General features: G+C 52.3%; 1 protein-coding gene and 2 long non-coding RNA genes across 3 annotated transcripts; 2 read left to right on the top strand and 1 right to left on the bottom strand.

The window, feature by feature from the left end:
• On the bottom strand, nucleotides 1-27,448 carry FAM204A (family with sequence similarity 204 member A). The gene is made up of 8 exons (XM_040436174.1): nucleotides 27,287-27,448; nucleotides 26,422-26,497; nucleotides 16,133-16,172; nucleotides 15,955-16,060; nucleotides 12,403-12,492; nucleotides 1,833-1,942; nucleotides 1,095-1,652; nucleotides 1-280 (listed from the first exon to the last, which is right to left on the bottom strand). Exons 1-7 carry the CDS (start codon nucleotides 27,404-27,406, stop codon nucleotides 1,601-1,603), a joined length of 594 nt encoding a protein of 197 aa, XP_040292108.1. The 5' UTR covers nucleotides 27,407-27,448; the 3' UTR covers nucleotides 1-280; nucleotides 1,095-1,600.
• On the top strand, nucleotides 12,499-14,315 carry LOC121004087. The gene is made up of 3 exons (XR_005779658.1): nucleotides 12,499-12,942; nucleotides 13,439-13,792; nucleotides 13,981-14,315. It is a non-coding gene; the product is annotated as an uncharacterized LOC121004087 (long non-coding RNA).
• On the top strand, nucleotides 16,873-26,498 carry LOC121004088. Its single transcript, XR_005779659.1, has 3 exons — nucleotides 16,873-17,031; nucleotides 21,289-21,301; nucleotides 26,408-26,498. It is a non-coding gene; the product is annotated as an uncharacterized LOC121004088 (long non-coding RNA).
• Nucleotides 27,449-27,870: the final 422 nt, after the last annotated feature.

Genomic DNA, 27,870 nt, shown 5'->3' with positions numbered 1-27,870 from the left:
TCATTTAGAGGTTTATTAGCGGACAATGACCAGGAGAGCAGCCATTGTTCACTGGTGTCAGCTATCACACAAGCATCTGAGTGAAAGCTGCACAATCACCCCCATCATGTCAGGGGGGCTATCTTACGGCCTGAGCTCAGAGCACATTCTATAAAACATCTGGATGTGGCCCATTCATGTTCGGATACAGGCTACAGCGAAGCCGCAGGACACGGCTGAGCTCCTCTATATCTGTGTTACCGGCTCCTTTACACGTACATCCATGTTACCATCACACGTACTCCCTCTATGTCTGTGTTGACGGCTCCCGTCACACGTACATCCGTGTCAGTGGCTCCCGTCACACGTACATCCGTGTCAGTGGCTCCCGTCACACAGACTTCCGTGTCAGTGGCTCCCGTCACACAGACATCCGTGTCAGTGGCTCCCGTCACACAGACATCCGTGTCAGTGGCTCCCGTCACACAGACATCCGTGTCAGTGGCTCCCGTCACACAGACATCCGTGTCAGTGGCTCCCGTCACACAGACATCCGTGTCAGTGGCTCCCGTCACACAGACATCCGTGTCAGTGGCTCCCGTCACACAGACATCCGTGTCAGTGGCTCCCGTCACACAGACATCCGTGTCAGTGGCTCCCGTCACACAGACATCCGTGTCAGTGGCTCCCGTCACACAGACATCCGTGTCAGTGGCTCCCGTCACACAGACATCCGTGTCAGTGGCTCCCGTCACACAGACATCCGTGTCAGTGGCTCCCGTCACACAGACATCCGTGTCAGTGGCTCCCGTCACATGTACATCCGTGTCAGTGGCTCCCGTCACATGTACATCCGTGTCAGTGGCTCCCGTCACACAGAAATCCGTGTCAGTGGCTCCCGTCACACAGACATCCGTGTCAGTGGCTCCCGTCACACAGACATCCGTGTCAGTGGCTCCCGTCACACAGACATCCGTGTCAGTGGCTCCCGTCACACAGACATCCGTGTCAGTGGCTCCCGTCACACAGACATCCGTGTCAGTGGCTCCCGTCACACAGACATCCGTGTCAGTGGCTCCCGTCACACAGACATCCGTGTCAGTGGCTCCCGTCACACAGACATCAGTGTCAGTGGCTCCCGTCACACGTACATCCGTGTCAGTGGCTCCCGTCACATGTACATCCGTGTCAGTGGCTCCCGTCACATGTACATCCGTGTCAGTGGCTCCCGTCACATGTACATCCGTGTCAGTGGCTCCCGTCACATGTACATCCGTGTCAGTGGCTCCCGTCACATGTACATCCGTGTCAGTGGCTCCCGTCACACAGACATCCGTGTCAGTGGCTCCCGTCACACAGACATCCGTGTCAGTGGCTCCCGTCACATGTACATCCGTGTCAGTGGCTCCTGTCACATGTACATCCGTGTCAGTGGCTCCCGTCACATGTACATCCGTGTCAGTGGCTCCCGTCACATGTACATCCGTGTCAGTGGCTCCCGTCACACAGACATCCGTGTCAGTGGCTCCCGTCACATGTACATCCGTGTCAGTGGCTCCCGTCACATGTACATCCGTGTCAGTGGCTCCCGTCACATGTACATCCGTGTCAGTGGCTCCCGTCACATGTAGCCCATGTTACTTTTCGTTTCCCATCTTTTCTTGGCCTCAAATCTGAAAAACATAAAAGAAATCATCATTAGGTGATGAATGACAAAGATGGCGCCACGGGGCGGCTCTGTCTGCAAATACAGAAAAGAGGCATCTGAAAAACGTGTGGTCAGCGGCAGGGGGCCCCCAGAGTGCTGCCTAGGGTCTCTTGCACAGGGGCCACGGTTCCAGGTCAGTGCTCACCCCCAGGCCGGAGGCCTCGTCTTGCTGGCAGCGTCCCGGGAAGACTGTGGCTCCTCTTTGGCTTTCATGTGTCTGTGATAAGCGGCCGCCTTTGTGATCTTCACTGCGATCTGTAAAGAAAGACACTGGATGTGAGCGCCGCTCCGTGAATAGGGGATTACAGGATTAGAGAGGTGGCGGGGAGCGGAGAGCGCTATTATCACGGCTGGAGATCTCTTCACATAATTGTCAGGAGCGCAGGGCCAGAGCAAAACCACAAATCACATGCCAGATCCGACACAGACTTCACAAAGTTTGGTCTCCAGGATCTCAGACACAGATGCCGATCTCAGGGGCTGCAGGGCGCCAATACTTATTCACATCTCATCTAGAAGTCTGTAGCTGCAGCAATCCCCCCGGCCCGCTAGTCTGTGGCCCATTTATACTGACACCTCGTGATTGTATTCCTTGAAGTCCTATACCCTCAGTGTGAAGATTTCCCCTGGATCCTGTATATGAAGTCAGCTGGAGCCTGGCCAGTCTGAACGGGGTCCCCAGAACCGCCCCCCCGCTCACATTACCTCTTCACCGGGAGAGAGGCGCCGCCGCCACTTCTATCTGCTCTCGTACAGAACATAATACAAGCAGAGTCTTTTGTAGAAAATCCGCCGCACTCTCACGCGGAACAGCCGCCATTCTGCTGCATTTTAATTAAGGTGTCTCAACATTATCGCAGGGAACTGGAAAGTGGTCGGAGGCTGCAGTCACGAAAACTAAGCTCCAAAGGCTTTTTATCAGTACATTTCAGGAAGCAGGGGTGTAAAATGTTCTAATTTGGGCGATATTAAAAGCCATAAAAGGTCTTTCAGGAAGATTAATGGTACTTTGCTTGGATAGAAGATAAGGGCTTTAGCGGGTTTCAGAAGCCGGGTCTGGCGGCTCCCTCGAGGCGATCATCTTTACAGCCACTTAGAAGATTTGTGAAGCCGCGGCGTCACCTCCAGCCAATACACAGGCGGCTCAGGGATTTTCTCCCCGCTCCTTCTTTAAATTCCTTTCAATTTTACAGGTTTAAAGTGAGTAAATCATCTTGTCGCCGGACACAATGAGTGCGCCTTGTAATGTATCACGCCCCCCGGCCTGGCGGATACACACCTGGGCAGAGGGCCGCCATACAATCCGCACAAAGTGACAGTGACACTGCGGAGATCACGGCACCAGGTGGACAGCGGCCACAAGAGCCGCCTCTCCCGCTCACCTGCCGCATCCTCACAACCGTATTTATGATGGCGACAATTTCCGATTGTCTTAACTCCAGCTCTAGATTCGTGTCAAGCGCGTTACCACGGAGACGGCAAAGATCAAAGCGACAAAGAAGTAAAAAAAAAAAAAGCCTGAATTGTCTGATTAATCAAGTCAGCAAACAGCTTATTCCTTTCAGGCGGCATGCGCGTATGAAAATGAGATTGCGGGAGCGCGGCTTTGTGCAGATTTGTTCATTCTTATCAGAACAAAGCCAGCGGCAGACTATTTCACGGATCATTGGCGCTGTCAGGCCTGATGCACAGAATGGGTGACAGCCCCTTATTCTGAGGCTTCAGGAAAATTAGCAAAAAACTCGGCACAAATTACCCCCTCATCTCTATAGTAATGTCACATTATGCAGGGTCTTATCCAATTTTCTATATTGGTCACACTTCCTACTAAATCCCCCCCACACCGGACCGGCTACGCGCAGCAGAAAACCGGGGGGCACTGGGCAGGGAGTCATCTGTAAGAACTAAGTGTATGGTACCAGAAGAAGAGTGCAGGTCACCCCCCTATCTATAGAGCAAGAAGACGAGTGCAACCTCCCCCCATCTATAGAGCCAGAAGACGAGTGCAACCCCCCCCCCCCATCTATAGAGCCAGAAGACGAGTGCAACCCCCCCCATCTATAGAGCCAGAAGATGAGCACCCCCCACCATCTATAGAGCAAGAAGACGAGTGCAACCTCCCCCCATCTATAGAGCCAGAAGATGAGCACCCCCCACCATCTATAGAGCAAGAAGACGAGTGCAACCCCCCCCCCATCTATAGAGCCAGAAGACGAGTGCAACCCCCCCCCCCATCTATAGAGCCAGAAGACGAGTGCAACCCCCCCCATCTATAGAGCCAGAAGATGAGCACCCCCCACCATCTATAGAGCAAGAAGATGAGCACCCCCCACCATCTATAGAGCAAGAAGATGAGCACCCCCCCCCCCCCTATCTATAGAGCAAGAAGACGAGTGCAACCTCCCCCCATCTATAGAGCAAGAAGATGAGCACCCCCCACCATCTATAGAGCAAGAAGACGAGTGCAACCCCCCCCACCATCTAAAGAGCCAGAAGATGAGCACCCCCCACCATCTATAGAGCAAGAAGACGAGCACCCCCAACCATCTATAGAGCAAGAAGATGAGAACCCCACCATCTATAGAGCAAGAAGATGAGCACCCCCCACCATCTATAGAGCAAGAAGATGAGCACCCCCCACCATCTATAGAGCAAGAAGATGAGCACCCCCCACCATCTATAGAGCAAGAAGATGAGCACCCCCCACCATCTATAGAGCAAGAAGATGAGCACCCCCATCTATAGAGCAAGAAGATGAGCACCCCCCACCATCTATAGAGCAAGAAGATGAGAACCCCACCATCTATAGAGCAAGAAGATGAGCACCCCCCATCTATAGAGCAAGAAGATGAGCACCCCCCATCTATAGAGCAAGAAGATGAGCACCCCCCACCATCTATAGAGCAAGAAGATGAGCACCCCCCACCATCTATAGAGCAAGAAGATGAGCACCCCCCCATCTATAGAGCAAGAAGATGAGCACCCCCCCATCTATAGAGCAAGAAGACGAGTGCAACCCCCCCCCCATCTATAGGGCCAGAAGATGAGCACCCCTCCACCATCTATAGAGCAAGAAGACGAGCACCCCCCCATCTATAGAGCCAGAAGATGAGCACCCCCACCATCTATAGAGCCAGAAGATGAGCACCCCACCATCTATAGAGCCAGAAGATGAGCACCCCCCACCATCTATAGAGCCAGAAGATGAGCACCCCCCCACCATCTATAGAGCCAGAAGATGAGCACCCCCCCACCATCTATAGAGCCAGAAGATGAGCACCCCCCCACCATCTATAGAGCCAGAAGATGAGCACCCCTCCACCATCTATAGAGCCAGATGAGCACCCCCCCACCATCTATAGAGCCAGAAGATGAGCACCCCTCCACAATCTATAGAGCCAAAGGACGAGCACCCCCCCCCACCATCTATAGAGCCAGAAGATGAGCACCCCCCCACCATCTATAGAGCCAGAAGATGAGCACCCCTCCACCATCTATAGAGCCAGAAGATGAGCACCCCTCCACCATCTATAGAGCCAGTAGAGGAGCGCACAGCACCCCCACCATCTATAGAGCCAGAAGATGAGCACCCCTCCACCATCTATAGAGCCAAAGGATGAGCACCCCCCCATCATCTATAGAGCCAGAAGATGAGCACCCCCCCACCATCTATAGAGCCAAAGGACGAGCACGCCCCCACCATCTATAGAGTCAGAAGATGAGCACCCCTCCACCATCTATAGAGCCAGAAGATGAGCACCCAGCCCCCATCTATAGAGTCAGTAGAGGAGCGCACAGCACCCCCACCATCTATAGAGCCAGTAGAGGAGCGCACCGCACCCCCACCATCTATAGAACCAATAGATGAGCGTACCACACCCCCACCATCTATAGAGCCAGTAGAGGAAAGCACTGCAGCTCCGCCATCTATATAGCCAGTAGAGGAGTGCACCGCACCCCCACCATCTATAGAACCAGTAGAAAAGAGCACCACACCCCCACCATCTATAGAGCCAGTAGAGGAGCGCACTGCACCCCCACCATCTATAGAACCAGTAGAAAAGAGCACCACACCCCCACCATCTATAGAACCAGTAGATGAGCACACCGCACCCCCACCATCTATAGAGCCAGGAGAGGAGCGCACCGCACCCCCACCATCTATAGAGCCAGGAGAGGAGCGCACTGCACCCCCAACATCTATAGAGCCAGTAGAGGAGTGCACCGCACTCCCACCATCTATAGAGCCAGAAGATGAGCGTATCGCACCCCCACCATCTATAGAACCAGTAGAGGAGCGTATCGCACCCCCACCATCTATAGAACCAGTAGAGGAGCGCACCGCACCCCCACCATCTATAGAGCCAGTAGAGGAGCGCACCCCCACCATCTATAGAGCCATTAGAGGAGCGCACCGCACCCCCACCATCTATAGAGCCAGGTGATGAGCGCACTGCACCCCCACCATCTATAGAACCAGTAGAGGAGCGCACTGCCCCCCACCATCTATAGAGCCAGGAGAGGAGCGCACTGCACCCCCACCATCTATAGAACCAGTAGAGGAGCGCACCGCACCCCCACCATCTATAGAGCCAGGAGATGAGCGCACTGCACCCCCACCATCTATAGAACCAGTAGAGGAGCGCACCGCACCCCCACCATCTATAGAGCCAGTAGAGGAGCGCACTGCACCCCCACCATCTATAGAGCCAGGAGATGGATGCACTGCACCCCCACCATCTATAGAACCAGTAGAGGAGCGCACTGCACTCCCACCATCTATAGAGCCAGTAGATGGATGCACTGCACCCCCACCATCTATAGAGCCAGTAGAGGAGCGCACTGCACCCCCACCATCTATAGAGCCAGGAGAGGAGCGCACTGCACCCCCACCATCTATAGAACCAGTAGAGGAGCGCACCGCACCCCCACCATCTATAGAGCCAGGAGATGAGCGCACTGCACCCCCACCATCTATAGAACCAGTAGAGGAGCGCACTGCCCCCCCACCATCTATAGAGCCAGTAGATGAGCGCACTGCACCCCCACCATCTATAGAGCCAGTAGAGGAGCGCACTGCACCCCCACCATCTATAGAACCAGGAGATGAGCGCACAGCACCCCACCATCTATAGAGCCAGTAGAGGAGCGCACTGCACCCCCACCATCTATAGAGCCAGTAGAGGAGCGCACTGCACCCCCACCATCTATAGAGCCAGGAGATGGGCGCACTGCACCCCCACCATCTAAAGAACCAGTAGAGGAGCGCACTGCACTCCCACCATCTATAGACCCAGTAGAGGAGCGCACTGCACTCCCACCATCTATAGAGCCAGTAGAGGAGCGCACTGCACCCCCACCATCTATAGAGCCAGGAGATGGATGCACTGCACCCCCACCATCTATAGAGCCAGTAGAGGAGCGCACTGCACCCCCACCATCTATAGAGCCAGGAGATGGGCGCACAGCACCCCACCATCTATAGAGCCAGGAGAGGAGCGCACTGCACCCCCACCATCTATAGAGCCAGTAGAACAGCGCACTGCACCCCCACCATCTATAGAGCCAGGAGATGGGCGCACCGCACCCCCACCATCTATAGAGCCAGTAGAGGAGCGCACTGCACTCCCACCATCTATAGAGCCAGGAGATGAGCGCACTGCACCCCCACCATCTATAGAACCAGTAGAGGAGCGCACTGCACTCCCACCATCTATAGAGCCAGGAGATGGATGCACTGCACCCCCACCATCTATAGAGCCAGTAGAGGAGCGCACTGCACCCCCACCATCTATAGAGCCAGGAGATGGATGCACTGCACCCCCACCATCTATAGAGCCAGTAGAGGAGCGCACCGCACCCCCACCATCTATAGAGCCAGGAGATGGATGCACTGCACCCCCACCATCTATAGAGCCAGTAGAGGAGCGCACTGCACCCCCACCATCTATAGAGCCAGGAGATGGATGCACTGCACCCCCACCATCTATAGAGCCAGTAGAGGAGCGCACTGCACCCCCACCATCTATAGAGCCAGGAGATGGATGCACTGCACCCCCACCATCTATAGAGCCAGTAGAGGAGCGCACTGCACCCCCACCATCTATAGAGCCAGGAGATGGATGCACTGCACCCCCACCATCTATAGAGCCAGTAGAGGAGCGCACTGCACCCCCACCATCTATAGAACCAGTAGAGGAGCGCACCGCACCCCCACCATCTATAGAACCAGTAGAGGAGCGCACCGCACCCCCACCATCTATAGAACCAGTAGAGGAGCGCACCGCACCCCCACCATCTATAGAGCCAGGAGATGGATGCACTGCACTCCCACCATCTATAGAGCCAGGAGATGGATGCACTGCACCCCCACCATCTATAGAGCCAGTAGAGGAGCGCACTGCACCCCCACCATCTATAGAGCCAGGAGATGGATGCACTGCACCCCCACCATCTATAGAGCCAGTAGAGGAGCGCACCGCACCCCCACCATCTATAGAGCCAGGAGATGGATGCACTGCACCCCCACCATCTATAGAGCCAGTAGAGGAGCGCACTGCACCCCCACCATCTATAGAGCCAGGAGATGGATGCACTGCACCCCCACCATCTATAGAGCCAGTAGAGGAGCGCACTGCACCCCCACCATCTATAGAGCCAGGAGATGGATGCACTGCACCCCCACCATCTATAGAGCCAGTAGAGGAGCGCACTGCACCCCCACCATCTATAGAGCCAGGAGATGGATGCACTGCACCCCCACCATCTATAGAGCCAGTAGAGGAGCGCACTGCACCCCCACCATCTATAGAACCAGTAGAGGAGCGCACCGCACCCCCACCATCTATAGAACCAGTAGAGGAGCGCACCGCACCCCCACCATCTATAGAACCAGTAGAGGAGCGCACCGCACCCCCACCATCTATAGAGCCAGGAGATGGATGCACTGCAGCAGCCTTCATCTACAGAGCTAGAAGAGAGTCATGGATGATGGGAGTGAAGCACAGTGTGATATAGGGCAATTAGAATATACATTTCTGGGGACAGGGATGATGAGAGTCAGTCTGGCAAGCTGCTGGAGCGCTTCTCTGCTGTGGACAGTTTGTGTTACCATCCCTGGCCCCGGAAGGATCCCACCAGTGGAGTCACAGAGGAGGCCATCTCCGGGTGCCACGCTCCCCGAGAGTTGGGTACACAACAAGTGGTGTTTTCGGCAGTGGCTGCTTTATCTCTCGTCATGTAGAAAGCTTATTAACACGCTTTGAACTTAAAATCACATTTACAATAATGTGCCATCAACAGTTTTATAAGCTAATTAGAAAAAAAGATTAATTAATGACGAGGCCGCTAATAAAATGGCAATCAGGAAGAAAGAATCCGAGGGAGCTAAGCCGCCACTACCAGCAATTAGCAGCTCATTACAAACAAATTATACATGTGTTTTGCTGTGGGCTTTCATTTACTAAAATGCTTCTAATTAACAGAGAAAACACGCTGATTAACGTGGCGGCAGCCGCCATTGTCTGATGACGTCACAGCCTTGTGTCCGCGGCCAGGCCCGCCGCGCACCCCTGAACCAGCCGCGTGTAATCAGTGTGTAATTATCCGAGCTTTACGCCGATAAATAAACAAACATCCGGCGTCAATCACTGATCCGGCCGGCGCGGTCAGGGGGGAGCGGGGCTTTGTGCGGCAGATTTACCCTTCAGGCTCTTAATCAGGACCCCAGGCAAACACGGCTCTGCTGCGAGAGCTCTGATAACATGGACGCCAAGCTGACAAGGTTACCGTCATGATGGGGAGTCCCCCGAGCCTGCCCCGGTCACTACGAGGGGCTGCGTCCAAGTTCTCGGGCAGAGCCCGTCCCTTCCCAGGCTGCAGAGGCGCACTAAGCCAGGGTTATTTGGCTTCTTGGCGCGCGGCCACCTCCATCAAAGCTGCCGCTTCCAAGATGCTATTTAAGGGCTTAGAAATGTTATACATCAGAAATTAGCTTCACCTATTAGGACAGGATCGGGATTAACGCTCTGCGGAAGCGCGCCCCGGAGCACAGGGTTTATCAGCCTCCTGCAGCTCCTGCCTCTGATTACTGTGAGAAACGAGGCGCATCAGTGTCCGCCACCACATACCCGCCTCATAAGGGTTAACGGTCACAAGGGAGGTGAAGACTCTCTGGCGCCACCTCGTGGACAGAATTCTGAAAACCTGCACAACGGTGGCTGCAGCAGAAACTCTCCGATAGAGGTCATCAGGTCACTGTGAGCAGCATGCCCCCTCCCCCCACAGTCACCGACAGGTCAGCAGGTGGGGGGCAGAGACCATGGCGGACACAGCCCCAGACAGCAGAAACCTCCTCAGACCTTCTTATCTGAATGCACCGAGGACAGCTGAGGGGCTCGTCTGAGGAGCTGGCACTCCAAGGCTGGGATCCCACATTGTGTAAATGCTACAGATCTGTGCGGTACAGCAGAAAACAACACTGGCAGTGTAAGCCGACCTCAGCAGCAGGTCTTCGTGCTGCAGCCTCTCATCTCACAGTGTGGATTTCACAGGCGGCTCTCAGTCGTTGCAACGCAGGCGGCGGAAAAACCAGAAGACCGCAAACGATTCCTGCAGCGACACCGCCACGAACAGCAGCGTCCTCATCAGAGATAGCGCCACTGAGCAGAGTCAAAACGCTGAGCGCAGAACCCCCGAGAATCCCACACAGGAGGTGACATCACCGCTCTCCAGATATCAGTTATATTACACAGGAGGTGACATCACCGCTCTCCAGATATTAGTTATATTATACAGGAGGTGACATCACCGCTCTCCAGATATCAGTTATATTACACAGGAGGTGACATCACCGCTCTCCAGATATCAGTTATATTATACAGGAGGTGACATCACCGCTCTCCAGATATCAGTTATATTATACAGGAGGTGACATCACCGCTCTCCAGATATTAGTTATATTATACAGGAGGTGACATCACCGCTCTCCAGATATCAGTTATATTATACAGGAGGTGACATCACCGCTCTCCAGGTATCAGTTATATTATACAGGAGGTGACATCACCGCTCTCCAGATATCAGTTATATTATACAGGAGGTGACATCACCACTCTCCAGATATCAGTTATATTATACAGGAGGTGACATCACCGCTCTCCAGATATCAGTTATATTATACAGGGGGTGACATCACTGCTCTCCAGATATCAGTTACATTATACAGGAGGTGACATCACTGCCCTCTAGATATCAGTTATATTATACAGGAGGTGACATCACCGCTCTCCAGATATCAGTTATATTATACAGGATGTGACATCACCGCTCTCCAGATATCAGTTATATTATAGAGGAGGTGACATCACCGCTCTCCAGATATCAGTTATATTATACAGGAGGTGACATCACCGCTCTCCAGATATCAGTTATATTACACAGGAGGTGACATCACCGCTCTCCAGATATCAGTTATATTATACAGGAGGTGACATCACCGCTCTCCAGGTATCAGTTATATTATACAGGAGGTGACATCACCGCTCTCCAGATATCAGTTATATTATACAGGAGGTGACATCACCGCTCTCTAGATATCAGTTATATTATACAGGAGGTGACATCACCGCTCTCCAGATATCAGTTATATTATACAGGAGGTGACATCACCGCTCTCTAGATATCAGTTATATTATACAGGATGTGACATCACCGCTCTCCAGATATCAGTTATATTATAGAGGAGGTGACATCACCGCTCTCCAGATATCAGTTATATTATACAGGAGGTGACATCACCGCTCTTCAGATATCAGTTATATTATACAGGAGGTGACATCACCGCTCTCCAGATATCAGTTATATTATACAGGAGGTGACATCACCGCTCTCTAGATATCAGTTATATTATATAGGAGGTGACATCACCGCTCTCCAGATATTAGTTATATTATACAGGAGGTGACATCACCGCTCTCCAGATATCAGTTATATTATACAGGAGGTGACATCACCGCTCTCCAGATATCAGTTATATTATACAGGAGGTGACATCACCGCCCTCCAGATATCAGTTATACTATACAGGAGGTGACATCACCGCTCTCCAGATATCAGTTATATTATACAGGAGGTGACATCACCGCTCTCCAGATATCAGTTATATTATACAGGAGGTGACATCACCGCTCTCCAGATATCAGTTATATTACACAGGAGGTGACATCACCGCTCTCCAGATATCAGTTATATTATACAGGAGGTGACATCACCGCTCTCCAGATATCAGTTATATTATACAGGAGGTGACATCACCGCTCTCTAGATATCAGTTATATTACACAGGAGGTGACATCACCGCTCTCCAGATATCAGTTATATTATACAGGAGGTGACATCACCGCTCTGCAGATATCAGTTATATTATACAGGAGGTGACATCACCGCTCTCCAGATATCAGTTATATTATACAGGAGGTGACATCACCGCTCTCCAGATATCAGTTATATTATACAGGAGGTGACATCACCGCTCTCCAGATATCAGTTATATTATACAGGAGGTGACATCACCGCTCTCCAGATATCAGTTATATTATACAGGAGGTGACATCACCGCTCTCCAGATATCAGTTATATTATACAGGAGGTGACACACCTTCTCTAGCACCAGGGAATGGAGCGCTCCTCCGTCTGATGTCTCCCCCAGTACTCACCTCTCGGGTAGCCAGCCGGTCGCTCAGCTCTTCCGCATCTTTAATGTCTCCCTTCTTGAGGGCTTCATCCAAATTCGTCTCCAGTCGTGACTGCAAACAGAAGAGACAGTCAACAGTGGTAAAGGGAGAAAGCAGCGGACGAGATTTCCCAAAGTGACTGCGACCAGGAGTCGGAAAACCACAGCCCATATCACTGTAAACAGGAGAAATACCGGAGGGCTATGGATGCTAATGAGTTCTTATAGGATCTATCATTCATGGATGCATAGCCTTATCTACTGAGATCTACAGCTGGAGACACCGAGGTACATGACACCTCTACTAAGGGAATATAATGTACCCAGAGATCTATAGGTGCAGGCACCAGATGCAGGACACCTCTACTAAGGGAATATAATGTACCCAGAGATCTATAGGTGGAGACATCAGATGGTTGACACCTCTACTAAGGGAATATAATGTACCCTGAGATCTATAGGTGCAGGCAGCAGATGCAGGACACCTCTACTAAGGGAATATAATGTACCCCGAGATCTATAGGTGGAGACATCAGATGGTTGACACCTCTACCACAGGGATATAATGTACTCTGAAATTTACAGGAGTAGACAACAGGAACAGGACACCTCTACTTTGGGGGTATAATGTACCCAGAGATCTATAGGTGGAGACATCAGGAACAGGACACCTCTACTATGGGGGTATAATGTACCCAGAGATCTACAGGAGTAGACACCAGGAACAGGACACCTCTACTATGGGGGTATAATGTACCCAGAGATCTATAGGTGGAGACATCAGGAACAGGACACCTCTACTATGGGGGTATAATGTACCCAGAGATCTACAGGAGTAGACACCAGGAACAGGACACCTCTACTATGGGGGTATAATGTACCCAGAGATCTATAGGTGGAGACATCAGGAACAGGACACCTCTACTATGGGGGTATAATGTACCCAGAGATCTACAGGAGTAGACACCAGGAACAGGACACCTCTACTATGGGGGTATAATATACCCAGAGATCTATAGGTGGAGACACCAGGAACAGGACACCTCTACTATGGGGGTATAATGTACCCAGAGATCTATAGGTGGAGACACCAGGAACAGGACACCTCTACTATGGGGGTATAATGTACCCAGAGATCTACAGGAGTAGACACCAGGAACAGGACACCTCTACTATGGGGGTATAATGTACCCAGAGATCTATAGGTGGAGACACCAGGAACAGGACACCTCTACTATGGGGGTATAATGTACCCAGAGATCTATAGGTGGAGACACCAGGAACAGGACACCTCTACTATGGGGGTATAATGTACCCAGAGATCTACAGGAGTAGACACCAGGAACAGGACACCTCTACTATGGGGGTATAATGTACCCAGAGATCTATAGGTGGAGATACCAGGAACAGGACACCTCTACTAAGGGAATATAATGTACCCAGAGATCTACAGGAGTAGACACCAGGAACAGGACACCTCTACTATGGGGGTATTTTGGGCAGACTAGATGGGCCAAATGGTTCTTATCTGCCGACACATTCTATGTTTCTATGGTATAAGGTACCATCAGCTCTACAAGTGGAGATACCAGGTTAAATAAAATAAAATAATTACCGCAGCACTCTCTTCAGTCATATATGGTTTATTCACCTACTGTGCGACGTTTCGACTTCACAGAGTCTTTTTCAAGCATATATCTGTGAAGTCGAAACGTCGCACGGTTGGTGAATAAACCATATATGACTGAAGACAGAGTGCTGCGGTAATTATTTTCTTTTATGGATTACTGGGGGCCCGTCGGGCTTGGACCGAACACTGCTGGCACCGCCACCATTGGGACAGAATTTTGAATACATCCAGTGAGTAGTGCTGTTTTTTTTCTCTAAACAAGATACTGTGTTACTGCATTTTATATGTATGTCCTGATACATATCCTGTCCATTACATGGCTCTGTGGAAAGAGTTAATGAATCCTGAGAGACTTTTGGGACTTTGAATGAGAAGCTGGTAATTTTCCACAGCTGCCATAGGCTTTAAAGAAGAGCATGTTTTGGATGGAAAAGCCAGACTTGTTTACCACCAAAACCAGACAGACTGACCTTCTGAATGTCTGGTTTAGCTCTTTTGTTATGTCTGGAAACTTGTTTTTGTCTGGAAAATCTGCTGTGTCATTGCCATTCAGTATCATTGAAGTTCTAATATAAGTCTATGAGAGACGGAAAGTGTAACATTGTATCTGTTTGTGCTGAGCTTCTCCAATCCATCTCTCCCACTAGAAGGTTCCAGTCTAGTTAGAACTGTACATAAGGAGAGTAGTCCGAGCCCCTAGTGTGCTGCAGTTAGAGACCAGTGCTTGGAGGGGAAGACGCTGCCAGACTACTGAGTGACCAGAAGAAAACGCTGAGATGGGGACGCTGAGCCACAGACCATTGGTCACCAGCCCTGTGACCAAGATGCCATGTGGAATACTGAGCTACAGACCATGGGCCTCCAGCCTTTGATCAGGGTACCAGCCTTTGGAGAGAGAGAGAGGGACAGCTAGCTCAGGCCTTTCCTCAGCACAGAACCTTCTTCTGCCAGGGAGGAGACTGGAGAAGCCAGCCCTATGCCTCGTCTCAGGGAGGAGACTGGAGAAGCCAGCCCTATGCCTCGTCTCAGGGAGGAGACTGGAGAAGCCAGCCCTATGCCTCGTCTCAGGGAGGAGACTGGAGAAGCCAGCCCTATGCCTCGTCTCAGGGAGGAGACTGGAGAAGCCAGCCCTATGCCTCGTCTCAGGGAGGAGACTGGAGAAGCCAGCCCTATGCCTCGTTCAGGGAGGAGACTGGAGAAGCCAACCCTATGCCTCGTCTCAGGGAGGAGACTGGAGAAGCCAACCCTATGCCTCGTCTCAGGGAGGAGACTGGAGAAGCCAACCCTATGCCTCGTCTCAGGGAGGAGACTGGAGAAGCCAACCCTATGCCTCATCTCAGGGAGGAGACTGGAGAAGCCAACCCTATGCCTCGTCTCAGGGAGGAGACTGGAGAAGCCAACCCTATGCCTCGTCTCAGGGAGGAGACTGGAGAAGCCAACCCTATGCCTCGTCTCAGGAGACTGGAGAAGCCAGCCCTAGGCCTCGCCTGTATTGTTTTGTACCTGAATTCCTCCAGTAAAGAAGCCCCCTGGATACTGCAGACCCTGACTCTCTGGACTTATTTCCCATTGGGGTGCACCACGCCTTAACATCCCTTCCGGAGAGCAGCAACACGTGGTGACACCTCGAAGGTGTCCCGAGGGATTCAGCATATCGTTGGGGCCACCCCACACCTGGCCACTGTAACAGCAGATGCTGGAGACCTCTATTATGGGGATATAATGTACCCTGAGATCTATAGCTGGAGACGCCAGGTAAAGGACTCATCTACTATGGGGTATAATGTATTCTGAGATCTATAGGTGGAGACATCAAATGGTGGACACCTCTGCTACGGGAGGATTGATCCCAAAGATGTGTGCATGTCTACTATTGGGCGGGGGGAGGGGGTCGTCATCACTTGCCTTTTTCATGATCTTCATGCACACAGGAGGCTCAAGATGATCATTGACTCCAAAATATTTCTGGAGGGTCTCCAGAGCGGGAGCGGGGGGTGTTCCAGGTGCGGGGCTGTGACAAAACACACAGTAAGTAAGTATTATACTTCTGATTCCACCCGCCCCCAAATCCCTCCTCTCGCACCATTCATTATTCTTCTGTTCCTCCGGAAGTCGCTGCTTTCCTAATACAAAAAAAAAAAAAAAAAGAAGAGAACAGGGTAAAGTGAGCGCCCACAGAACACACAGCGAGGGAGAACAGTTGGCCAGTCTGACCAAGGTCTCAAGCCCCCCAATATCATAAGTCAACAGAAGACATTAGGCACGGTCTCACTGAACCCACCCAATCTTCTCCAAAAGTCTAAACTTACACCCACATACATAACACATTCAGAAGCCTCCACCTCCCCATACCACCCACTTCCCTCCAGTCATTATAGGTCAGGTATCTCTATGACTAGGGATAAGCGAATCGGCTTAGGATAAAACATCCAAAATTAATTTGCATAATACTTTGTTTAAATACTGTACGGAGAAAGCGCTCTGTACAGTATTAGAATGTATTGGCTCAGATGAGCCAAAGTTATTACTTTGCTAACGAGACTTCGGGTAATAACTTCAGAAATTAATTTCCACTGTAAAAAAAACTTTTACCGAACTCGGTTTCGGTTCCAAGTAGTACCATCATCCAGTCATCAGAAGATAAATCAGGTCTATCTATGATAAGATGGAGCCACTTCCCTCCAGACCTCAGAAGATAAATCAGGTCTATCTATGATAAGATGGAGCCACTTACCTCCAGACCTCAGAAGATAAATCAGGTCTATCTATGATAAGATGGAGCCACTTACCTCCACAGGCCTCAGAAGATAAATCAGGTCTATCTATGACCTATAATAGGATGGCTCCTCTTCCCTCTAGTCATCAGAAGATAAGTCAGGTCTATCTATGACCTATAATAAGATGGCGTCTCTTCCTTCCAGTCATCAGAAGATAAGTCAGGTCTATCTATGACCTATAATAAGATGGCTCCTCTTCCTTCCAGTCATCAGAAGATTAGTCAGGTCTATCTATGACCTATAATAAGATGGCTCCACCTCCCTCCAGTCATCAGAAGAGAAGTCAGGTCTATCTATGACCTATAATAAGATGGCTCCACCTCCCTCCAGTCATCAGAAGATAAGTCAGGTCTATCTATGACCTATAATAAGATGGCTCCGACTCCCTCTAGTCATCAGAAGATAAGTCAGGTCTATCTATGACCTATAATAAGATGGCTCCACCTCCCTCCAGTCATCAGAAGATAAGTCAGGTCTATCTATGACCTATAATAAGATGGCTCCACCTCCCTCCAGTCATCAGAAGATAAGTCAGGTCTATCTATGACCTATAATAAGATGGCTCCACCTCCCTCCAGTCATCAGAAGATAAGTCAGGTCTATCTATGACCTATAATAAGATGGCTCCGACTCCCTCTAGTCATCAGAAGATAAGTCAGGTGGTCTATCTATGACCTATAATAAGATGGCTCCACCTCCCTCCAGTCATCAGAAGATAAGTTAGATCTATCTATGACACATAATAAGATGGCTCCACCTCCCTCCAGTCATCAGAAGATAAGTCAGGTCTATCTATGACCTATAATAAGATGGCTCCACCTCCCTTCAGCCATCAGAAGATAAGTCAGGTCTATCTATGACCTATAATAAGATGGCTCCACCTCCCTCCAGTCATCAGAAGATAAGTCAGATCTATCTATGACCTATAATAAGATGGCTCCACCTCCCTCCAGTCATCAGAAGATAAGTCAGGTCTATCTATGACCTATAATAAGATGGCTCCGACTCCCTCCAGTCATCAGAAGATAAGTCAGGTCTATCTATGACCTATAATAAGATGGCTCCACCTCCCTTCAGCCATCAGAAGATAAGTCAGGTCTATCTATGACCTATAATAAGATGGCTCCACCTCCCTCCAGTCATCAGAAGAGAAGTCAGGTCTATCTATGACCTATAATAAGATGGCTCCACCTCCCTCCAGCCATCAGAAGATAAGTCAGGTCTATCTATGACCTATAATAAGATGGCTCCACCTCCCTCCAGTCATCAGAAGATAAGTCAGGTCTATCTATGACCTATAATAAGATGACTCCACTTCCACAGTTTAGGGGGTCATTTATTAAGAGGTCCTGGCCTCTACATAACTTTGACGCATCCACCATCGGTCTAAATCTACGGCAGGTTCCTTGCTGGCTTAGATTTAGAACATTTTCAATGTCTAAAACAAGCATAGAAAATGATAAATGGATGGGCCGTCTGTCCGTCCCACTTTCCTGCCCATGCCACGCCCCCCCCCCTTTTTTTTTTAGACCTGACATAAGCGGGGAGAAGTTGCAGACTGCGGTGCAACTAACCTTTACGCTGCAATCTACGACAGATATACGCTAGAAAAGCTGACAGTATATATCTGACAGTAAATGGTCCTTAAGGGTTGTTGCACATTGGCAGTCCGGAGATGACGCCCTATGTGGGGGCGTGATCCTCTGTTCTGGACTAGCAGGATCACACGGCATTATACTGATTTATAATGCTGTGTGTCTCTGCCTGACCTTCCTTCCACAGGATCGCACCCACATAAAGCCGTCCCTATGATCCTGTGGAAGGAAGGTCAGGTAGAGACACACAGCATTATAAATCAGTATACTGCTGTGCGCTCGGAGGATCACGCCCACACGCGGATTTCCGGACTGCACACCTGCTGATCTCTTCCATGTGCTCCTGGCAGATGAAGACATATGGAAATGAGCCTCTAGGGGCAGCGGGGGCAATCCTCTCCTGCACCGCGCCGGATTCTGAAGAGCGAGACTTTAGGAGAAGTGATGACGTGTTCACACCTGGCCCTGGCAGCAGCTGCAGAGAGAGCGGAGCCTCTAGGTGTAATGGGAACACCCCCATTGCTCCTAGAGGCTCATTTTCATATATTAAAACCTTATTTTTCCCAGCAGTGCGGGCACATGTGAACATGGGACCAACACGGATGTCCTCAGCTGCCGCTCATGTAACAGGTCAGCAGGGGTCAGAGGGACAGATTTGCTGACAGGGGCCCTTTAAGGGAATGTGACACCCCGACCTCCCTCTCCACAGACACGGGCTTCACCTGATAAAAATTATGTATATTGAGTCTTTGGTGCAACGAGGGGGTCCGCATTAGGGCTCGTTCACATGAACGTCCTTTGCGCTCCGTATACGGAACTATTCATTTCAATGGGTCTGCAAAAGATGGGGACAGCACTCTGTGTGCTGTCCGCATCCGTTGCTCCGTTCCGTGGTCGGGCAAAAATGTCAGTTTTTGCAGACAAGAATAGGCATTTCTATAATAGGCCTCCTGTTCCGTTCCGCAAAATGCGGAAGGCACACGGGCGCCATCCGTGTTTTGTGAATCCGCAATTTGTGGACCGCAAAAAACAGCACGGTCGTGTGAACGAGCCCTTACTCCGCTCATTTCTGTGGCCTGGACCTGTCAATCAAAGCAGCAAGGGAGGGGCTGGTCACAGAAAGGGGTGGAGCTTGGGGTGACTCCCTCAGTACACTAAAGGCCTAATTTGCATAAAAATCAGCAAATGAACAATGGAAAAATCAGTGCATTAACCCTTTTGTGACTGCCCGGCGTGAATTTACATCGGTGGCCGGGCATTTAACCACTTAGGAGCTGCTATCTCCGGAACGGTAGCAGCTAGAAACATGCAACCTGAAGTCCACGCAACAGAAGAGACATCACTGCTAGACATCGAGCCGGGAATAATCACGAGTAAAACCGGCTTCTACTTTCACTTTCCGCTGCATTCACAGTGTGCCGGTTTCTATCAGTGATATCTGCCCCTGTGCTGAACATATTGCATTGTCTGTCAGCTTTCATACAAAGCCAAATCTCTAGCGGCTACTGAACCAGAGATAGGAGCAGCTAAACCGGTAACAATATGTAGAAATGGGACGTTACCCACATAATAAAATTATACTATTTTTACCACACAGTGAACATCATAAAAAAATTCCACTAAAATAATAAAATAAAAGTCATTTACTACACTGTATACACCCCAACATGGTTCCTAAAAAACCTACAACTAATCCCGCAAAATAAAAGAAACATTAAGAAGAAAAAATTAAAAAGTTATGACTGCGAGAACACAAAGGGGGGAAATATTATTGGTCCTTAAAGGGGTTCTCCAGGAATGAAGAAAATGAAAATACCTAAATATTACTTAAGTATAAATATATTCCCAAATACCTTTCATCAGATATTATGGCTCGTTTTCTCTGGGGAGCATCATTAGGAGAAATACAATGGCCGCCATCCTATTAGTACACACAGAACCTGTCCTAATCACACAGCAGGACAAGTTACTTCAGAGCACTGAGCTAAAGAGCTGCCTCATCCTCTCTGCTTGTCAGGGATTATGATAATGCAGGGCTCCAGATGGCGACCAAAATGGTCGCCAATGCGACTTAGAATTTACAAATGGCGACAAGACTTTTTAGTCTTGTCGCCATTTGCGACTAGACCCGCCGCCGCAGCTCTGCTCAATACAGCGGCGGCACAGGAGATGATCGTTCTCAGCAGTGCAGGAGGAGTCTCTCCCTCCCCCCTGTGCTGCTGCTGCTGCCGCCTCCACCAATAAGAAGAGAGACAGGAGGAGGAGGGGAGGGGCTGTGGCCACTGCGCCACCAATGAAGATAACTGACCTGTCATACAAATACAGGAGGCGGGTGCTGGAATCAAATAGCCGGCACCCGACCTTTGTGACAGGGAGCTGCGATCAGCTGCAGTTGAGTTAACCCTTCAGGTGCGGTACCTGAGGGGTTAACTGCCGCTGATCGCAGCTCCCTGTCACAAAGGTCGGGTGCCGGCTATTTGATTCCGGCACCCGCCTCCTGTATTTGTATAAGAAACGTTGGTGGCACAGTGCGCCCCCCTGTGATGGGGTGATGGGGGGGGCACTGCGCCACCAATGTTTATTATACTGGGGTGATGGGGGGGGGGGCACTGTGCCACCAATGTTTATTATATTGGGGTGATGGGGGGGGGCGCACTGTGCCACCAATGTTTATTATATGGGGGGGGGGCGCACTGCGCCACCAATGTTTATTATATTGGGGTGATGGGGGGGCGCACTGCGCCACCAATGTTTATTATATTGAGGGGGGGCACACTGCGCCACCAATGTTTATTATATTGACCTTCTACTATGCAGTCTGTATTCAGAACGCTATTATTTTCCCTTAGAACCATGTTGTTATAAAGGGAAAATAATACAGTGAATAGACTTTCATCCCAGGAACCATGCGGGAAAATCGCGCCGCATCCGCACTCGCTTGCGATTTTCACACAGCCACATTAACTTCTATGGGGCTTGCGTTGCGTGAAAAACGCACAACAGAGCACGCTGCAATTTTCACGCAACGCACAAGTGATGTGTGAAAATCACCGCTCATGTGCAGAGCTCCATAGAAGTGAATGGGTCCGGATTTAGTGCGGGTGCATTCCGGTATTCTGAATGCCGGATCTGGCACTAATACATTCCTATGGGGAAAAATGCCAGATCCGGCATTCAGGCAAATCTTCATTTTTTTTTCGCCGGAGATAAAACCGTAGCATGCTGTGGTTTTATCTTTTGCCTGATCAGTCAAAATGACTGAACTGAAGACATCCTGATGCATCCTGAACGGATTACTCTCCATTCAGAATGCATGGGGATAACACTGATCAGTTCTTTTCCGGTTTTGAGGCCCTAGGACGGAACTCAGTGCCGGAAAAGAAAAACGCTAGTGTGAAAGTACCCTAAAATATTAAGTTTAAATCCCCCCTTTCCCAATTTTACATATAAAATATATAAACAATAAATAAATAAACATATTACATAGCGCTGTCCAAACTATTAAATTATTCAAAAATATCTCCTATGCGGTGAGCATTCGCCATTTTTTAGTCAACTTGTCACCCCAAAAAATAGGATAGGACGGTTCTATTATGGGCCGAATGTTTCATAAAATGCGAAATGCACGCGGCTTTTTTTTTTTTTTTTGCGCGGTATTGAGTATCGCAATACTTTTTTATGGTGACGAAAGCGAATCAAAATTTTGGTTTCAAAACAACCCTACGCCGATCTGATCAGCATAGCGTTGTCACGATACCAAAATTTTGATTCAGTTTCGATTTGGCAACTAAAAATTTGATTAGGCTCCTAAATTTTTCAGTTCAGGAGCCGATGGCAACTAGGTATTTTTTTTAGGCTGGAGCACTGGTATGAACACAGTTTAATGTGATCTATGTCTGATGAATGATGGGTGTCTGTAGGAATAGAGCTCATGAGGAGACATGAAGTACAGAGAGGACGGACAGGACAGACTGTGGTGATGGAGTCTGCACACAAGAGCTGCCCCTCAATACCCCCACCCCCACACACACACACACTTTTCCATCTGCTCTGTCCTTCATGTCTCCTTATGAGCTCCATTGCTTCAGCTGAAGTTCTTATCAGCTGTAATCAGGATCCCTGACAAGCAGAGAGGCGGCTGAGGCAACTCTTTAGCTCAGTGTCCTGAAGGAACCCGTCCTGCTGTGCGATTAGGACAGGTTCTGTGTGGACTAATAGGATGAACTCGCAGAAGCCGACGCCTCAGCGCGAACTCGCAGAAGCCGACGCCTCAGCGCGAACTCGCAGAAGCCGACGCCTCAGCGCGAACTCGCAGAAGCCGACGCCTCAGCGCGAACTCGCAGAAGCCGACGCCTCAGCGCGAACTCGCAGAAGCCGACGCCTCAGCGCGAACTCGCAGAAGCCGACGCCTCAGCGCGAACTCGCAGAAGCCGACGCCTCAGCGCGAACTCGCAGAAGCCGACGCCTCAGCGCGAACTCGCAGAAGCCGACGCCTCAGCGCGAACTCGCAGAAGCCGACGCCTCAGCGCGAACTCGCAGAAGCCGACGCCTCAGCGCGAACTCGCAGAAGCCGAGGCCTCAGCGCGAACTCGCAGAAGCCGAGGCCTCAGCGCGAACTCGCAGAAGCCGACGCCTCAGCGCGAACTCGCAGAAGCCGACGCCTCAGCGCGAACTCGCAGAAGCCGACGCCTCAGCGCGAACTCGCAGAAGCCGACGCCTCAGCGCGAACTCGCAGAAGCCGACGCCTCAGCGCGAACTCGCAGAAGCCGACGCCTCAGCGCGAACTCGCAGAAGCCGACGCCTCAGCGCGAACTCGCAGAAGCCGACGCCTCAGCGCGAACTCGCAGAAGCCGACGCCTCAGCGCGAACTCGCAGAAGCCGACGCCTCAGCGCGAACTCGCAGAAGCCGACGCCTCAGCGCGAACTCGCAGAAGCCGACGCCTCAGCGCGAACTCGCAGAAGCCGACGCCTCAGCGCGAACTCGCAGAAGCCGACGCCTCAGCGCGAACTCGCAGAAGCCGACGCCTCAGCGCGAACTCGCAGAAGCCGACGCCTCAGCGCGAACTCGCAGAAGCCGACGCCTCAGCGCGAACTCGCAGAAGCCGACGCCTCAGCGCGAACTCGCAGAAGCCGACGCCTCAGCGCGAACTCGCAGAAGCCGACGCCTCAGCGCGAACTCGCAGAAGCCGACGCCTCAGCGCGAACTCGCAGAAGCCGACGCCTCAGCGCGAACTCGCAGAAGCCGACGCCTCAGCGCGAACTCGCAGAAGCCGACGCCTCAGCGCGAACTCGCAGAAGCCGACGCCTCAGCGCGAACTCGCAGAAGCCGACGCCTCAGCGCGAACTCGCAGAAGCCGACGCCTCAGCGCGAACTCGCAGAAGCCGACGCCTCAGCGCGAACTCGCAGAAGCCGACGCCTCAGCGCGAACTCGCAGAAGCCGACGCCTCAGCGCGAACTCGCAGAAGCCGACGCCTCAGCGCGAACTCGCAGAAGCCGACGCCTCAGCGCGAACTCGCAGAAGCCGACGCCTCAGCGTGAATTTTGCAGAAGCAGACGCCTCAGCGTGAACTCGCAGTGAACTCACCAGTGTTTTGTACATTCGACCAGTGAGTCGTCTGGAGAAGACCCGCTGGTTTCTAGGCCTCAAGATCCTCTCTGGGGACGGGGAGCGGAGGATTATGGGACGGTTCGGCTTCATCCTGCCTTTGTTTGAATAGCCTGAAACCATCTGACACAAACTGGCGGGCAGGAAACCGCCGGTGACTATAGGACTGGTTACATGCGGGCTGAGAGGCTGGGAATGAGGAGCCATGATATTCTGACCGCCACCCTCCACTGCCGGGAATACTAGAAGAAGCGACCGCCACCCTCCACTGCCGGGAATACTAGAAGAAGCGACCGCCACCCTCCACTGCCGGGAATACTAGAAGAAGCGACCGCCACCCTCCACTGCCGGGAATACTAGAAGAAGCGACCGCCACCCTCCACTGCCGGGAATACTAGAAGAAGCGACCGCCACCCTCCACTGCCGGGAATACTAGAAGAAGCGACCGCCACCCTCCACTGCCGGGAATACTAGAAGAAGCGACCGCCACCCTCCACTGCCGGGAATACTAGAAGAACCGACCGCCACCCTCCACTGCCGGGAATACTAGAAGAACCGACCGCCACCCTCCACGGCCGGGAATACTAGAAGAAGCGACCGCCAACATCCACTGCCGGGAATACTAGAAGAAGCGACCGCCACCCTCCACTGCCGGGAATACTAGAAGAACCGACCGCCACCCTCCACTGCCGGGAATACTAGAAGAACCGACCGCCACCCTCCACTGCCGGGAATACTAGAAGAACCGACCGCCACCCTCCACTGCCGGGAATACTAGAAGAACCGACCGCCACCCTCCACTGCCGGGAATACTAGAAGAACCGACCGCCACCCTCCACTGCCGGGAATACTAGAAGAAGCGACCGCCACCCTCCACTGCCGGGAATACTAGAAGAAGCGACCGCCAACATCCACTGCCGGGAATACTAGAAGAAGCGACCGCCACCCTCCACTGCCGGGAATACTAGAAGAACCGACCGCCACCCTCCACTGCCGGGAATACTAGAAGAACTGACCGCCAACATCCACTGCCGGGAATACTAGAAGAAGCGACCGCCACCCTCCACTGCCGGGAATACTAGAAGAACTGACCGCCAACATCCACTGCCGGGAATACTAGAATAAGCGACCGCCACCTTCCACTGCCGGGAACACTAGAAGAAGCGACCACCACCCTCCACTGCCGGGAATACTAGAAGAACCGACCGCCACCCTCCACTGCCGGGAATACTAGAAGAAGCGACCGCCAACATCCACTGCCGGGAACACTAGAAGAACCGACCGCCACCCTCCACTGCCGGGAATACTAGAAGAAGCGACCGCCAACATCCACTGCCGGGAATACTAGAAGAAGCGACCACCACCCTCCACTGCCGGGAATACTAGAAGAACCGACCGCCAACATCCACTGCCGGGAATACTAGAAGAACCGACCGCCAACATCCACTGCCGGGAATACTAGAAGAACCGACCGCCACCCTCCACTGCCGGGAATACTAGAAGAACCGACCGCCACCCTCCACTGCCGGGAATACTAGAAGAAGCGACCGCCACCCTCCACTGCCGGGAATACTGGAAGAACCGACCGCCAACATCCACTGCCGGGAATACTAGAAGAACCGACCGCCAACATCCACTGCCGGGAATACTAGAAGAAGCGACCGCCACCCTCCACTGCCGGGAATACTAGAAGAACCGACCGCCACCCTCCACTGCCGGGAATACTAGAAGAAGCGACCGCCAACATCCACTGCCGGGAATACTAGAAGAAGCGACCACCACCCTCCACTGCCGGGAATACTAGAAGAACTGACCGCCAACATCCACTGCCGGGAATACTAGAAGAAGCGACCGCCAACATCCACTGCCGGGAATACTAGAAGAACTGACCGCCAACATCCACTGCCGGGAATACTAGAAGAACTGACCGCCAACATCCACTGCCGGGAATACTAGAAGAACCGACCGCCAACATCCACTGCCGGGAATACTAGAAGAACCGACCGCCAACATCCACTGCCGGGAATACTAGAAGAACCGACCGCCAACATCCACTGCCGGGAATACTAGAAGAAGCGACCACCACCCTCCACTGCCGGGAATACTGGAAGAACCGACCGCGACCAAATATGAGATATTGTCACCGAGGGCGAATCTAAGATACCGTCACTGGGGCCACAGATGGTGATAATTTTGCTTCCATCGAGACACCGGAAAGTTGCAAAAAAAAACAATTTCAATAAAAGCGGCGACGTTTGTATTGGAAGCGGGATTTCTGCTTTTTTAGAATCACAATCTAGATCTCACTGAAACTGCGGCCCTGAAAACGCTGCACAGGCGGCCGTATCAGCCGCCACCCCGGGATCAGCCCCCACCCTAGAGGGGAGGAGTTACCTTTCCTGCGTCTCCGCCTCTTCTTCCTGGACTCCACCTGAAGCTCGGAGCACCTCTTCTGAAGAGCCAGGAATTTCTGCGAAAAAAAAAAAAAAGAAAACTAATAAAAAATCCAAACCTAGGACATCTCGGGGGGCACAGGGCGGAGGACATCTCGGGGGGGGCACAGGGCGGAGGACATCTCGGGGGGGCACAGGGCGGAGGACATCTCGGGGGGGCACAGGGCGGAGGACATCTCGGGGGGGCACAGGGCGGGGGGCACAGGGCGGAGGACATCTCGGGGGGCACAGGGCGGAGGACATCTCGGGGGGGGCACAGGGCGGGGGGCACAGGGCGGAGGACATCTCGGGGGGCACAGGGCGGAGGACATCTCGGGGGGGCACAGGGCGGAGGACATCTCGGGGGGGCACAGGGCGGAGGACATCTCGGGGGGGCACAGGGCGGAGGACATCTCGGGGGGCACAGGGCGGAGGACATCTCAGGGGGCACAGGGCGGAGGACATCTCAGGGGGCACAGGGCATCTCGGGGGGGCACAGGGCGGGGGACATCTCGGGGGGCACAGGGCGGAGGACATCTCGGGGGGCACAGGATGGAGGACATCTCGGGGGGGGCACAGGACGGAGGACATCTCGGGGGGGGCACAGGACGGAGGACATCTCGGGGGGGGCACAGGACGGAGGACATCTCGGGGGGGGCACAGGACGGAGGACATCTCGGGGGGCACAGGATGGAGGACATCTCGGGGGGCACAGGACGGAGGACATCTCGGGGGGGGCACAGGACGGAGGACATCTCGGGGGGGGCACAGGACGGAGGACATCTCGGGGGGGGCACAGGACGGAGGACATCTCGGGGCGCACTGACCGTGACGCTGCTCTCGGACACGCCAGCTGAGGCTCCGCTCGGCCCCGGGGCCCCCTCCTCCTCCTCCTCCTCGGACAGGTCGCTCTCCGTCACCCCCGGGGGCAGCAGTCCGCTCCACATCCTGCTCCCAGCACCGAATCATTCGCAACAGGAAGTGACGGGTTACTATGGAGACGGAGCCCGGCGGGCGGAAGTTGTGAGTACGACGCTGAATGTTTTCCCCTCCTGAGTGCTCCCTGCCTGGAGGGCCTGGTGCGGTTCTGTGAGCTGTGTGAACAGTTCTCTGGCCCTAGTTGCAGTGTGCTCCTCCCGTCGCCATCTTTACCTTATTTCCACCTCAGCACTTCTTAATAATTGCCCGAAAAATAACTTCTAAAGATTCTTCCTGTGAATTACACCCGTCAGTGACCCAAGTCTGTCTGACAGTGCTGCAGTGGCTGCACTTCTCCTGCGGGGGCGCTGTTATTTACACCAGATAGGTACCGCCAATCACAGAATATCCTCCTGCTGGTCCGTCCCCAAATATCCTCCTACTGGACCGTCCCCAAATATCCTCCTGCTGGACCGTCCCCAAATATCCTCCT

Source organism: Bufo bufo, chromosome 6 (assembly GCF_905171765.1).
Source record: "Bufo bufo chromosome 6, aBufBuf1.1, whole genome shotgun sequence".
NCBI classification, from domain to species: Eukaryota; Metazoa; Chordata; class Amphibia; order Anura; family Bufonidae; genus Bufo; species Bufo bufo.
This window is presented reverse-complemented; position numbering and strand designations above follow the sequence as displayed.

Bases quoted from the DNA above. Each gene is read 5' to 3' on its own strand.
- FAM204A (XM_040436174.1), bottom strand. From the start codon at position 27,406: ATGTGGAGCGGACTGCTGCCCCCGGGGGTGACGGAGAGCGACCTGTCC. The intron at 26,498-27,286 runs GTCAGTGCGCCC...TTTTTTTCGCAG, and splicing joins TGTCCGAGAGCAGCGTCACG to AAATTCCTGGCTCTTCAGAA. The intron at 12,493-15,954 runs GCAAGTGATGAC...TTCTGTTTGCAG, and splicing joins GCATGAAGATCATGAAAAAG to TCACGACTGGAGACGAATTT.